General features: G+C 40.7%; 1 protein-coding gene across 2 annotated transcripts in view; it reads left to right on the top strand.

Moving 5' to 3' along the window:
- The window catches only part of grm4 (glutamate receptor, metabotropic 4), a 146,987-nt gene that overhangs the window by 75,508 nt on the left and 58,162 nt on the right, over nt 1-13,317 (top strand). For both annotated transcript variants that reach the window (XM_069533281.1, XM_069533282.1), the window contains one exon: nt 8,068-8,284. In XM_069533281.1, the coding sequence (XP_069389382.1) occupies nt 8,068-8,284 (217 nt within the window). The remainder of the gene's footprint in view (nt 1-8,067; nt 8,285-13,317) is intronic.

Here is a 13,317-nt window from a genome sequence, read left to right as displayed (position 1 = left end):
TTGAAGAGTTACTATTACTTGGAGTAGGCAGAGGAGAGTCCCTGGTTCTCTGGAGTGATCTGCATGATTGAAGCAGGGTCAGTGTCTGTGGAAGACAAAGCAGGAGGAGCTCTGTGTTATAGACTCAGCCTTCTCCTCTCAATTCAATCGAATGTCAAAATATTAAAGGTCAAACCTGAGAGATGGAAATATTATGAAAAGGTCTAAAGCATGCTCAGGGATATTCACAGTCTCTTGGGGCTGAACATTGAAAGTGGATAGTTCAACCACAGGCTGAATCAGGCAGCTGCTGAAATTATGTACCATTTTCTGATCTCCCCGTTTACCATTAAAGCTCAATTAACCGTCGACATAAACTCATTATAACTATTGTTCATCAAAATAAACAGAGGGGAGAAGAGAGGAGGCTCCGTCGACGTGAAAGTCCAAGAAAATAACTAAGATAATGACTTAATCTCCACCTCGATACAGGCCTTTTATACAATAATGCATAAGTTTGACTCCTCGCCAGAAGTCCCCATTGTGTTTGGTGCCGTGTTGTTGCTTCTTCCTTCAGCCGTGAGAATCTGTTTTGTTATATCATTATGCAGGAATTGCTTTTCTATTCAGGAGGCTCGGCTATTTGCTGCTTCACTCCCCCTGACAGAAACAAAGTGAAACTTTAATCTGCCCTCGGTGTCGACAGCAGCTGATAGTAATTAAGGAGAAAACCTGGATACTGAAGTAGAAAGTTTGACTGAAAGAGTTCAACCACAGACCTCACTGTCCCACTGTCCCACAGACCTCACTGTCCCACAGACCTCACTGTCCCACTGTCCCACAGACCTCACTGTCCCACAGACCTCACTGTCCCACAGACCTCACTGTCCCACTGTCCAGACCCCAAATCTCTGGATCTGGATTCTTGTTCTTTGACGCAGATTTAGGGGCAACGTGAATTTTCCTTTTTGGGTGAACTATCCCTCTAATATTAATATATCTCCAGCCTTCATCAGATCACAAGTTAATCTTGTGTGAAAAGCAGCACACACAACCCATGTTTGACAACATGTCAACAACTGCCCCAGGCTGAAGTAAGATAAATGCAAGCTAACGTTAGCTCGCCGTGAGGATGAGGGTTGAAACTTGCATTCTGAGCCTCTGGTGTTGACAGTGAAAGACAAACAGACGGAGAGCAGAGGAGAGTTTATGGACTTCTCTTGATGGCCCGTTGTTGTGGCCCACCAGGATTTGTGCCCGTTTGCCCGATGGCCAGTCTGATTATACCACAGGAGAAGTGCAGGGGGAGGTGGCACCAAAGAGGCATTCCTTTGTTTCCTTCAACACGGGTGGTCGTCTCGACTCTATGGTAATATGCTGCGCACCTATTTGTTTGGAGTATGAATTCGACAGTCGGTCAGTTCTTAGACGTTGCCTCTTTTTAAAATGCATGAAGCTGGAGAGGAAAACTGCAGGTGTTATATATAAAGAGAGTGCACTGCTGGTTTGCACTGACACTGAGGTATAATGCAGCCTTTGCTGTGCTGCAGCCAGAACACAAAGCTCCTGCCCTGAGAAAGGGAGGAGCTTTTTTTTTTTTTGCACTGCGAGCTTTGCTGCTCTGTGGCTCTGTGAGACCGGCACAAAGCAGACGATGAGCAGTGTATGATTATCATAACTGTTTGTTTTCTACACGTCCAAAGAGAGCGGGCAGAGCTGCTAAATGCTGATGATGTTGGTAAAGTTGCCTCAGGGCATTAGACTTGAGTAGGTTAACATTTGTCCCAAATGCTTTTATGTTGGAGTGTTAAAAATATATCTTCATCTAATGAGGACGCTGAGGGGCAATTTTGACTCAGAGCAATTTAAGGTGAGTTTTCATTACTGGACAGTTTTGTTAAAAAGAGACGTCTGACATGAGCGAGGAACGTGAACAATGGGATCCCCAGGACAGTTTGAACTTAATCAAAATTACTTCTTAGCCCATAGATAGTGAATCGTCTGAATGAAAAACAGCTCAATATTATAAGTTATATTATCAACAGTTTTACTACTACGACATTAAACTTAACGAGGTATCAGACAGAATTGGGGCTGCGGCCAACAATTATCTTCATCATCAAGTGTAGGACTGAACATGACTGTGAACGGTTGTTTGTCTCTGGATGTTGGCGATATGATCACAACCTGTCCAGACTGTGCAGACTGACATTATGTTGACGCCTGTAGTTCTCACCAGTTTGCAAAGTCTCTTCCTCGTTATTGTCGTCTCACTTAAACTAAAGGCTACACCCCCCCCCCCCCCCCCCCCCCCCTACTTGGTCTCCAGTGGTGCTCCTCCATTTTGTCCACTTCTGTGATCTGCACCAATACAGACTAAACAAATCCATTTTCTTCCATACATAACAAATTATTTATCTTTAACAATTAAAATCTGCATTGTTTGGATCCCTGGTTACTCGCTCATAGTCTTCTTCACTGCCTCTGTTGATGCATCTCTGCGATGATGGTTCATTATAATGTTTGCATGCACATTTTACCTCAAATGTTGGCACAAAGAACGAGTCTCCAGTAGTAAGAACTCTGCCGGGTACCTTCTGTTGACTGACAAAAAGTTTAATCCATTTATAGCTTTAGCTTCAAACACAATGTCTCATTTCTTTTATATCAACATGTTCATGATTATTAATTAGATAAATAAAGAATTAGTTTCAGAGGTTTCGTTGTTTCTTTTATCATATAGCTGCGTCTTGAAGTAACAGCTTGGCTTTGCTTGTGCGATGTTGAAAGTCAGAACTCTTCTGTGATGAAATGAGGTTGCCAAGTGTTTAAGGATAAACTAAGTTTAACCCTCCGTGTTTTCCATATACCGGAGCAGATGCTCTGCAGTTGGAGTGCACTGCAGGTTGCAAGGATCTGTCAGGTGTCTGAATTACAGATGCAAATGTAGTCAGCTATTTTGCATGTCAGCGTACAGTAATTTGCACGAGAGAAGAAACATCCTGCACCTACACCTCGGGTCCAAACACAATCATCAAGTTGGTGTTTGTCTCAGCAGATGCTCAAAAAACAAACAGCTGAGAGTCACTAATAGTCTTAAATGATGCTGTGAAACATATGAAGGGATGAAACACAATATTTCTGTAAAAATATAATTCTGAGTCAGACATTATGACCTAAGGCCATGTTAAGACATTTGAAAATGTCAATAATAAATGTCTTGATATCAAACCAGGTTTTTCAGGTGGGTGAAAATGATTAATGCATGCTTTCTGTAAATATCAATGCATGTCGACATCAATCAACCAATCAATCAGATTGTATTTGTATAGCACATACAAGTAATGTCACACAAACTTCTTTGCAGGATAAAAGTAATACAACTAGTTCAACCCAAAACCATGCACAGAGCAAAACACTATTAACAGGAACTGAGCAAACACAATCAGGAATCTCATAAATTTGAAATGTGAAAACACCAAATGCAGATAAACAAAGACAAAACAATAAAAAAGAAAGAAATGAGAAAAACATGAAGCAGAAATAAGAAAAGTATAATAATAAGACGCTAAATGAGATGTGAAGAGATTAAATCTAATATATAGGTTATCTGGGATGAAATCAAACCGGAGATGAAATGGATTCAGGGAGGAGTTCTTGTAACATGATTTATTTTCAGTATGTGTGAGTTCAAGCTGAGTGCTGAAATCCTTGCAGTCGACTAAATAACGAGCAGAGACAGGTGCTGCTCCAACAGCTTTTCATAACAGTCAAATGGACATAATGGAATCTGGCACCGGGGCATGATTCACACTCCAATGCCTCGTTTCATTCAATCACATGCAAAACACTTCTTCTAAAATTAGTATAATAAGCGTTTTCCCTCCGCATTCACAAACTCAGGTAGGTGCTGTATGCCGAGAGCACGCAGGCTCAGGTCGGTGAGCGAGATCTCGAAATATGTCGCTCATGACGCAAAAATGTACACGTCTCTTTCGGTAAACAGCCGCTTGTCATTGTCACAGAAAGACTGTCAGACTGACAGTGTTAACAGCGATCTGCTATTTTCAGTCCCAGTCTGTACCTGCTAATCGTCACAACAATGAAACAGCTCTTCACTCGCCTGAGTTCCTTGGCACAGCTGAGAATGTCACATGCCAGGCACTTTTCTTTACTTTTAGCGATGATTCATTTTTCTTCCCTCGCTCCTGCACTTTTGCTCATTTTAGATGCAAGATACACAACAGGGATGCTCGACACTTTAATCCGACCGCCATGCTGTGCATACTCATGAGTTATTAGAGTTCCTGCAGGACGCCTTAGCTGCGTTCTGCCAATATGATGTAAAGAAACACTTGATTATTTGGTGCAGTGCAGGACTCGTCTGTCTCCGTCTGATCCCCAACACCGGGGGGGGGGGGACAGCGAAGCCGTTACTGTGGTGTTAATTCCACAGAACAAACCATTACAGGGTCGCTCATGACCTTATTAGAAATGTCTTGAATACGGTGCTGCTGTACCTTTTAGCTGCTCCATCTGTCCCTCGGTTCCACTCCACAAGACGTCTCAGAAACGCCGCGAGGGATTTCCTTCAAATTTGGTCCAAAGGTTCACTACTGATGAGACTGTGATGTTCAAAATAAACACACTCGGAGTTTGGATGGAAAGAAAAGAAAAACAAGAGAAAGATGCAGTAAAAGACGTACAATTTAGTAGAGAAGATAAAATGATATCAGGCATAGAAACGTGAGACAAAATCAACCAGTGTCGTCTCAGTCTACATCTCTCTTCGTTGCGTCTTTTCTTTCTGAAACTGTGAAAGTGACCTGCTGCTGGAAGCTGCTGGTCGCCTGTTTATTTAAAAATTATTAATATTGAACATATCGCTTGTCCAAATCAAATTTAACATCACTTCCTTGAGCCCTTAACAAAGCCGATATGCAGCAGATATGCAAACCACAGACAGACGGAGCTTTTTGGAATTATTAGATAAAATCCTTCAAAATCCTCATAACATATATTATTTGAGTCTGGTCAGACCTGGATAACTGTGAGGCTGTGATTCTAGTTCTGTCTTTCTCCTCTAAATGACCTCAATCACAAGAATGTTATACTTTCTTTTCAAAGTCCCCTCCATGAATACACTCTGTTCCATTATTTCTATTATTTCATATCATTATTTCATGTTTTCCTGAGCTGAGGCTCACTCAGCGGAATCTCTCAAGGACCATGGTTCTAAAGCACAGTACCTCGGTGACTCTGGCCTCGGACCTGTCTTTGTTAATATATTTCAAACTGAACCTGGACACGCAAGGATAAGGCCGAAGAATAAAAAGACCACAAACAACGTTTATAGAACAAAGCTACATATATAACTACATATAATAAAGCATCACGATTATAAGAAAGACAATAGAATTCATTATTTTAAGTGTTTGAATCTATATTTAATTTGTAATCTTAAAAAGGGACTTTTATTACATATAGTTTTTGAATATAATAAACAAGTAGTTTCTTAGTTTTGCTCTCACACTTGAACGTCATTTGCAATTTAAATGTATGACTTGCGTTCATCTTGTCATTATCACCTCTGTGGGCTGCACCTATTTATAATTGACATTCACACCTTTAAGTAGTCTGGCACCTACATTTAGATATTTATACACATTCAACCGTTTCAGTGGAGCCTTCGCATTGTCACAATTAACAAACTGACACAGTTTTGTTAATCGGTGTTTTCAGGAGTATTCTTTAGCTTCCTTCTATTTCAATATCTTTCAAAATGTGTTTTTTTTCCCACCTGAATTCTGTCGCCAAGAGCTATTCAAGATTAAACTCAGTCCAGATTTTACTTTTACCAAAATAACTTAGCAGAGCTACAGCGTTGTTCTTTCTGTTGGGAGGAGGTTGCCTTGAAGTCAGATATTTAATATCAAGGGTTGTGTGTGTGTGTGTGTGTGTGTGTGTGTGTGTGTGTGTCCCAGCCTACAGGTCTGCTGTCTGTGATAATGAAATGCTGCATGTGGCAAAGAGGCATTTAGATGGAAAACTGGCTAGTGTTTTCATTAGGATCATGTTTCACTGAGCGCACCTTCGCCTCATTTTGTTGAGAGACACACAAAACACGACGGCAGGTCCTCATCAAAAAGGCACAGTGTGTGTTATTACCTGGAAACACCCTGCCGTCTGTTTGGTGAATCACTGTGTGCCGTTGGGATTTTAACGATTCCATTTACACAAACACCGTTTACCCATTTCAAAAAATGACAGTGCAGTCAGTGAGAATGGTTTCCTGCACTGAGAAACACAACAACAACAAGAAGAAGCAGTGGAAAATCTCCCATAAAATTATGGTCAACCAAGAAGAGCTTCATGCTGCAGCTGACCTATTTATTTTTCTATTTAAGTTTCTTATGTAATATTTTTCTTTCTTCAACACACGCATCAGTAAAATCTCTGGAGCTGTGGGAGCAGCAGACGCCGGCCGTGATGCAACTTCTGCACATTCAGAAAGCTTTGCTAATACAAACGCTGCTGTGTGCCCTTCAGCGCTGGGAAACATAAAGACCAATACAAACAATTTGTTTATCTGAAGGTGAGAGGCAGCAGCCCGGCGATGCCAAGATGCTAAGAAGCATGTTTGTGTTGGCGAGCGACGTCTGCTCATGAGTCTGACATGTTCATCGTCCCAGCTTGTGAAGTGGGCAGCGAGCCACAGCATCGCAGAGCGTTGAGGCCGGGCGCTAAAAGACTCGGTGGGGTGTCGGGATCAGCGGCTCTGTTGTGAGCGTGAAAAAGGAGGCAGGCTGTTTTTTTAGAAAGTCTGGTTATAATTTCTACTTCTCTCATGTTTTATGATAATCTGTACAGAAAGATGGACGACATGGCAGTGGTCTCCTCCGAGTGGCTGGCCGCAGCGTAGGTCCTAAACCTCGCCTCCTCCATGTTAGTGGATGGATCACACTACACATGCATATTTCTCAGAGATTGTTTCTGTCATTCTAGATGTATCACACTGATGTATGTTCAAGTTCAGTTTTATTTGTATAGCAGGAATCATAATGTGCATTATCTTAAGGCACTTTACATAGAAGGTCAAGACCTTAAATATGATAGAGAGCTGTTCCCACAATGAGAAGCACTTTGGCGAATGTGGAGAGAAAAAAGTGAAACATCATGATTGACGACTGAATCTGACTCCTGATCTCGGTCTATCGACGGGACCTCGGTACCGCCGCTCCGTTCTCGGGTCACTGCTTGATGTTGCTGTATTGTGTTTTTTATTTATTTCCACCGATTGACCTCAGACGCAAATGAGCTATCTAGCTATAAACTGATAAGATCAGAAATCTGCCAACGTTCATCTCAACACTATATTATGACTCAAATAAATTTGATCCCAGCAGATTTAAAAAAACTAGTCAATGTCTATAACACCATCAAACTGTTTCTTTAGCGGTCTGTGCAGCAGCTTATTGAAAAACGTCCTCACTAAAACCTGCATATTAGATCCCATTACTCCACGTCCCATCTCAGCATCTCTATATCAACTTCTTCTTTGAATTAAAATACCACTGTCGGTCCACAGAGCAGCGAATGGTTTGCACATTAGTTTAAACCTCAGATTGTCAGGGACAGATCTTCCCAGAGTCAAAACCTAACAGCAGCGTTTAGCGTTTTTATTTTTTAATGCTCCACATATCTGAAAACCCTGAGGCTCGCTCCCGCTCCAGTTTGTTTAAATCAACGCTTAAGATGCTTCCGTTCGCCACAAACCTTTTATTAAATTTAATTTGAGACTATTTATTCTTATCTTGCACTGCACTGTAACTTCACTGTAATTTGTATTTTTCCATTTAATCTCACATGCTTATCCTCTATTTTCATTTTAAATCCTATTTGTGTCTTTTCAATGTTTAAATCTCAATGGTTTTTATGTGTTATGTAAAACACTCTGAATCGCCTTGTTGTTGAAGGGTTTTACACAAATACCTCTCCTCCTCTCTATTCTTTACTCTCTCTCTCCACAACTATTTTCACTAGAGGCTACTCAGACCTCATAATATTTAAATTCTCTTTCCTCTGCAGATACCCCAGGTGAGCTACGCCTCCACAGCTCCGGAGCTCAGCGACAACACCCGCTACGACTTCTTCTCCCGAGTGGTGCCTCCAGACACCTACCAGGCCCAGGCCATGGTGGACATCGTCAAGGCCATGCGCTGGAACTACGTCTCCACCGTGGCCTCTGAGGGAAACTACGGAGAGAGCGGCGTCGATGCTTTTATTCAGAAGTCTCGGGAGGACGGTGAGTACCCTCAGCCTCGTATATCATTTCTACCGCAGCGTGGGAAGATGTGATCCATGCGAACGTACTGTACAATGGAAAATCGGTTAAGCTCGGAGACATGCAAGCCAAAATCAATTAGCGAGGTCAAATGTTAGTTGTGATCCCAGAACATAGAAACAGCGATGAATGAATGAAAAATGTTAATATTCAACATAGCGGAACAAATTTGTTATTCCCCTCATTTACATGCATTTATATATGCGCATTATAAGACATTAGGTACAGCACGTAAACGTGAGCAAAATGTTTATATACAATAATTTATTTACACATTGATGCTATTCTATGATGCTATAATTATGCTAAGTTTTGGTTGTTATTGAGTCAGTTTCATAGCAATTACAAAAACTGAATATGATGAGGTCAGTTTATCATCAAGCACGAGAACATAATGTTAATCCTCAGCAGAGTGAGCGGGACCTGCTCTTCCTCTCTCATCTTCATCACCTTGTCTCTTTCTTTTTCTCGCATCTTGTCCCTTCTCTTGCCAAAGCCGAGCTTTGATCGATGCAGCTTTTTAATTCTCTGTCTTCAGAGAAGTAAACACAGAGTCAAATGATCGTTATTTGCAGGATAATCTTGCAGTGAAGGTAACGATGCAAAGTGGGATCCCGATTTTAATATGCAAGTTGAACCCTTTACACAAGTGAATACAAAAATAAACATTTCAACTTTTGTCAGTCTGCCATTGGTTGGATAGAATAACAGCCTCTGTGTAGTGTAGTTTGTGATGTCGAGCCCAACCGAAATTATTTTTAGGGCCAATGCCGATATTAGGGAATAAAACAAATATTACATAATGATACATATTTATTATAAATAGCTATGAATAAAATGAAACACAAATACAACCACATATATAGAACTTGAATTAAGAAAATACACATATTTTCTGCATTGTTTGCATATCAGCTAACACAAACACGTACCGGGGGTGGGTAGTAAAGCCTTACATTTTCTCCGTTACATGTACCTGAGCAGTTTTGTCAGTAAATTGTACTTCTTGTTTTGCAGAATACTTTTTACTCCAACTCAGTTACATTTATAATGAAAATAAAAAAAAGACTTAACTCTGTTACATCGGACCACTCTCTCTCTCTCTCTCTCTCCCTCTCTATGATTTATTCATTTGTACACTCAGCTGAGCGGACACAGCGATCTCCAGACAGTGACAGTCAACTAATAAATGGGTCCGACGCCAGATGAGAGGTTTAGAGCTGCAAACTGTCCGTTTACCTGCAGCTCACTCTGCTATAGACTCTTCTGCTTGTCCAGTTTGTTGACATATTCACAGATCCACCATGTTGAGTGTCCAAGCGACGATCCCCCCCCCCCCACACACACACACACAAGGAGTGACTCTGGTGAACTCTTGGCATTAAACAGCATCGGGAGAAGAAGCGTTGTTTTTAAGATAATTATCTAACCCCTCCCTAACGATACAGAGGTCCTAAACCTTGGGTGACCTCAGTGGAGCTAACGGCTATGAATGATGTGAAGGGCTTTGAAGCTGCGTTCAGTTACGTAAAAAAAACCATGCCACATAATTAACACACTCATGTGCAATGTGAAGGGTCTGCCAATGCTGCAGGACCCTCTGAGGAGTAACTTTGAAGTGCAGACCCAACACTCTGTTTGGAACGTGCCCTTTCATCGCTGCGGAAAATGATTGATTCAAACCCAACACCCCTCCCCCATGGTACCCTGCGACCTTTGATACTCCAGCCCCCTCACACCTCCGTCACACCATTACTGCACTGCTCCTCTGTCTCTCTCACTGTCTGAGAGCATTTCAGCTGTTTTCAGTCGGATTCACGTCTTGAATATAACGTGTGATGGTCATACACGATTCAGAGAACTGTGGTTATACCATAGACTGTATATAAAGAGGGTTATACATACACCTTGTTCTGATCGTCTGTACTGGACAGCGAAGGCACTCGCAGTCCTGTACCCAGATTCATTCTTGGTCTATTCCCTGTTTCTCTCTGGTGTTGTCATGAACTCAGTATATCGGGACCAGGATCATTCAAACCACATTTAAATTCACTAGATCTTATCTTTCATTTGGATCTGCACCAAACTAAACATGTCTGACTTTATTTTGTCGTCAAGATCCAAGAGTGATTTTCTCTCAGAAATCCAGGAACATTTAAAAAAAGCATCTTTTCTCAGAATGTTAAAGACAAAGAGAAAAAAACTAATTCCTTGATCCACCCCCAGATCTGGATCCACACCAAAATGTATTGAGTTATTCCCTGACCCAAAACATCCTTCAAGTAAAAGTTTGGTGGTAATCCACCCATTTGTTTTTAGTCCTGCTAAATAACAGACAAATAAAAGTTATTTTCTTGTCAGTGTGAAAACTTCTGTCCCTGTTGCCTTAAATATCAACCATCTGTTTTGAAAGTCAGATTGAGGTTAAATAAACGTGTTCAGTCAAAATGTTCGGATAGAGAAAAACCTTAAATATGTTTTTATCTTTGAATCCTCTTTTCTTTTTACATTTATTCCCAAAGTTGACTCTACTGAAGGAGCCCCTGAGCAGTTTAACTGTGTTTTGGTCGACTATGTACAAGTGTAACAGGATGAGTCTTAAAGGTGCCCTGGTAATGTCTCCAGTTTGCAGTGAGCCGGGACAGAATAAAACCAACTTGTCTGTGGTTGTTCATCAATTATGTCTGTCGCTGTCTGAACACTTAATCGCCTGGGCACGAGTCAGGGACAGCTGAGGGAAGGAGAGCAAGTCTTTCTGGGTAAAACATGCCAGGGATTTTATCAGAGTTGAAAAATCGGGAAATGCATGTCTCTGCAAATTGTTTCCAAGTTTGGAATGAGTCTGGATGAAGACTGATGTGGTCGTATCACAGAAGAGGGTTAAGGTGCAAGTATTTCACATAGGAAAACAATAAAAACGGACCTTACATACTATTAGAGATCATCATCAGTTGTGCCGCTTAAAATATGTCGTTTCAAAACCATGGAACTCCTTTGCCGTTTGGAAAAAAGAGTTACGTCACTGACGAAAGCATAATGCTTGAAAACAGTCCGACCCACTTGGCTTTTGTTTTCATTTTCTAAAGAACACTTGACAGATTTACATATTTAGTCAAGTTGAGTAGAAATCATCAAGTAAATATAAACCATTTTTTACCAAAACACACAATTCAAACACCAAACAGTTCAATTCGGATTTTCAACAACACGTCATGCACAAGGCTGGTACTGATGATCCTTCTACATCATGCTAACAACACATATACTGTATGAAAGCCTCGACTCTGCAGATTCCAATAGTTTCTTTCTTATCTTCGACCAAAACTCACTTAACCTGCAGCCGTAGAAGAGCAAAGAAATACAGCGACGTCATTTTGGGCCCATAATTTGTAGAATTTATATAATATTCTGAACTTTCCTTTTATATACACATTAGTAAAAATTATGGTAAAGACGTCAACCATGACTTTTGTTATTCAGCTGAATGTCTCTGGCAGCCTCTGACCTGAGAGGATTTATTGTGTTTGTGTCTCATGTGATAAAACAGTGAATATCATCAGCTTTGAAATGAGGAGGGAAACATTTGAGTATCTTTGCTTTTTAAACAAACAAATGAATTGAGTTCTCAAAACAGAAGATATAATAAATGAACAGGACATGATTGTTTATCGCAGCCCTAATGTGCTGCACCCTGCTGTTTATTACTGGTTGATTTTCAACTATTATACTTTATTTATCACTCAACATGTGTTTTAATGTCGCCTGTTTCCTCAGTAACCTTCTACAGCGTGAGTTCTACATTATTTGGTAATTTGTTTTTGTCTGCGTGAAAAGATGAATCAGCCTTTGAAGATGAAGTCAATTCCAGGTTTGTTCCATCTCACAGTGGATATATTTATATCTCCCCAATCAACACTTCCAAATCAAATAAGAAATATTTGGCTCTGAAAAGTTCAACAGATATAAGTCGTAGATGTATTTCCTGCCAAGTGATTAGCATTTAGTTTAATGTCTCAATCGAAACACTCTCATTACTGCGATAAACCATTAGTGTCCTTTGAGTTAATGTTTCATATATGTGATATATATATATATATATGTATACACTGTATATATAATACACTGTAAATTCACTGCTGCACTTTTGCTATCGTTTTGCCTGAGAGGATTGTTTTGTGCTGAATTCACAAAGAAAATAGTCCAAAAAATAAAACTGAATTATGTGAGTCGGCCCAGCAGCCACCTGCTCGGAGCTGCACCAGCTCAGCTCTGCGTTCCCCGACCCCCCCCCCCCCCGTCCCTTAAGAGAGCTCACACATACAATGTGAGTGAGAAGTAGACGATGAAAGGTAAATATGAATTCCAGGTGGGTTTTTATGATCTCTCCTTTTGTATCTCACCTCACTGGCAAACAGTGCTTAGAGCTGGGAGTCAGTGACCCTCACTGTTCCTCTGCGTGGGGTATTTGAGGTGAGCAGCTTCTCATCTCACATTCACCGACCCCAGGATGTGACCTCACCTCCCCACAAGGGAGCGCGTGTAAGAGCAGATGAAGGAAACACAGAGATGGATAAAGAAATCACTTTGCTTTGTAAGAACCAGCTCAGGAAACATCAGATCAGACAGAATGTGTATTTTGTGCTTCAGATATTTGTCCAGAACCTTGAATCTCCTGTAAAGGAGTTTAAAAATGACTATTTATCCAAAACCTTTTGTAAGCATTGTAACAGAGAGAAGGTTTTTCTTCTGGATAGTTTCATTAAATAAATATCACATTATAAAAATGATATGGGGAGGAGTTAGTTTAGTTTTACTTAATTTTAACTTAATTTCCGAATAAATTTACGTTTAATTGTCAGGCACCCTCTAGTGGCTGTATAAGTTATGACAGCGAGTACAGGAAGTGTGAGGTGATGTAGTATAATGAGCCAAAAGGTCTGTGTTATCAACAAAACACAGGAGAGAGCTGTTTGTTTCCTGTGTGAATCTGAGAG

Source organism: Paralichthys olivaceus, chromosome 2 (assembly GCF_024713975.1).
Source record: "Paralichthys olivaceus isolate ysfri-2021 chromosome 2, ASM2471397v2, whole genome shotgun sequence".
In the NCBI taxonomy this organism is placed as follows: Eukaryota; Metazoa; Chordata; class Actinopteri; order Pleuronectiformes; family Paralichthyidae; genus Paralichthys; species Paralichthys olivaceus.
The sequence above is the reverse complement of the archived record's forward strand: the minus strand, read 5'-3'. Positions and strand labels throughout refer to the sequence as shown.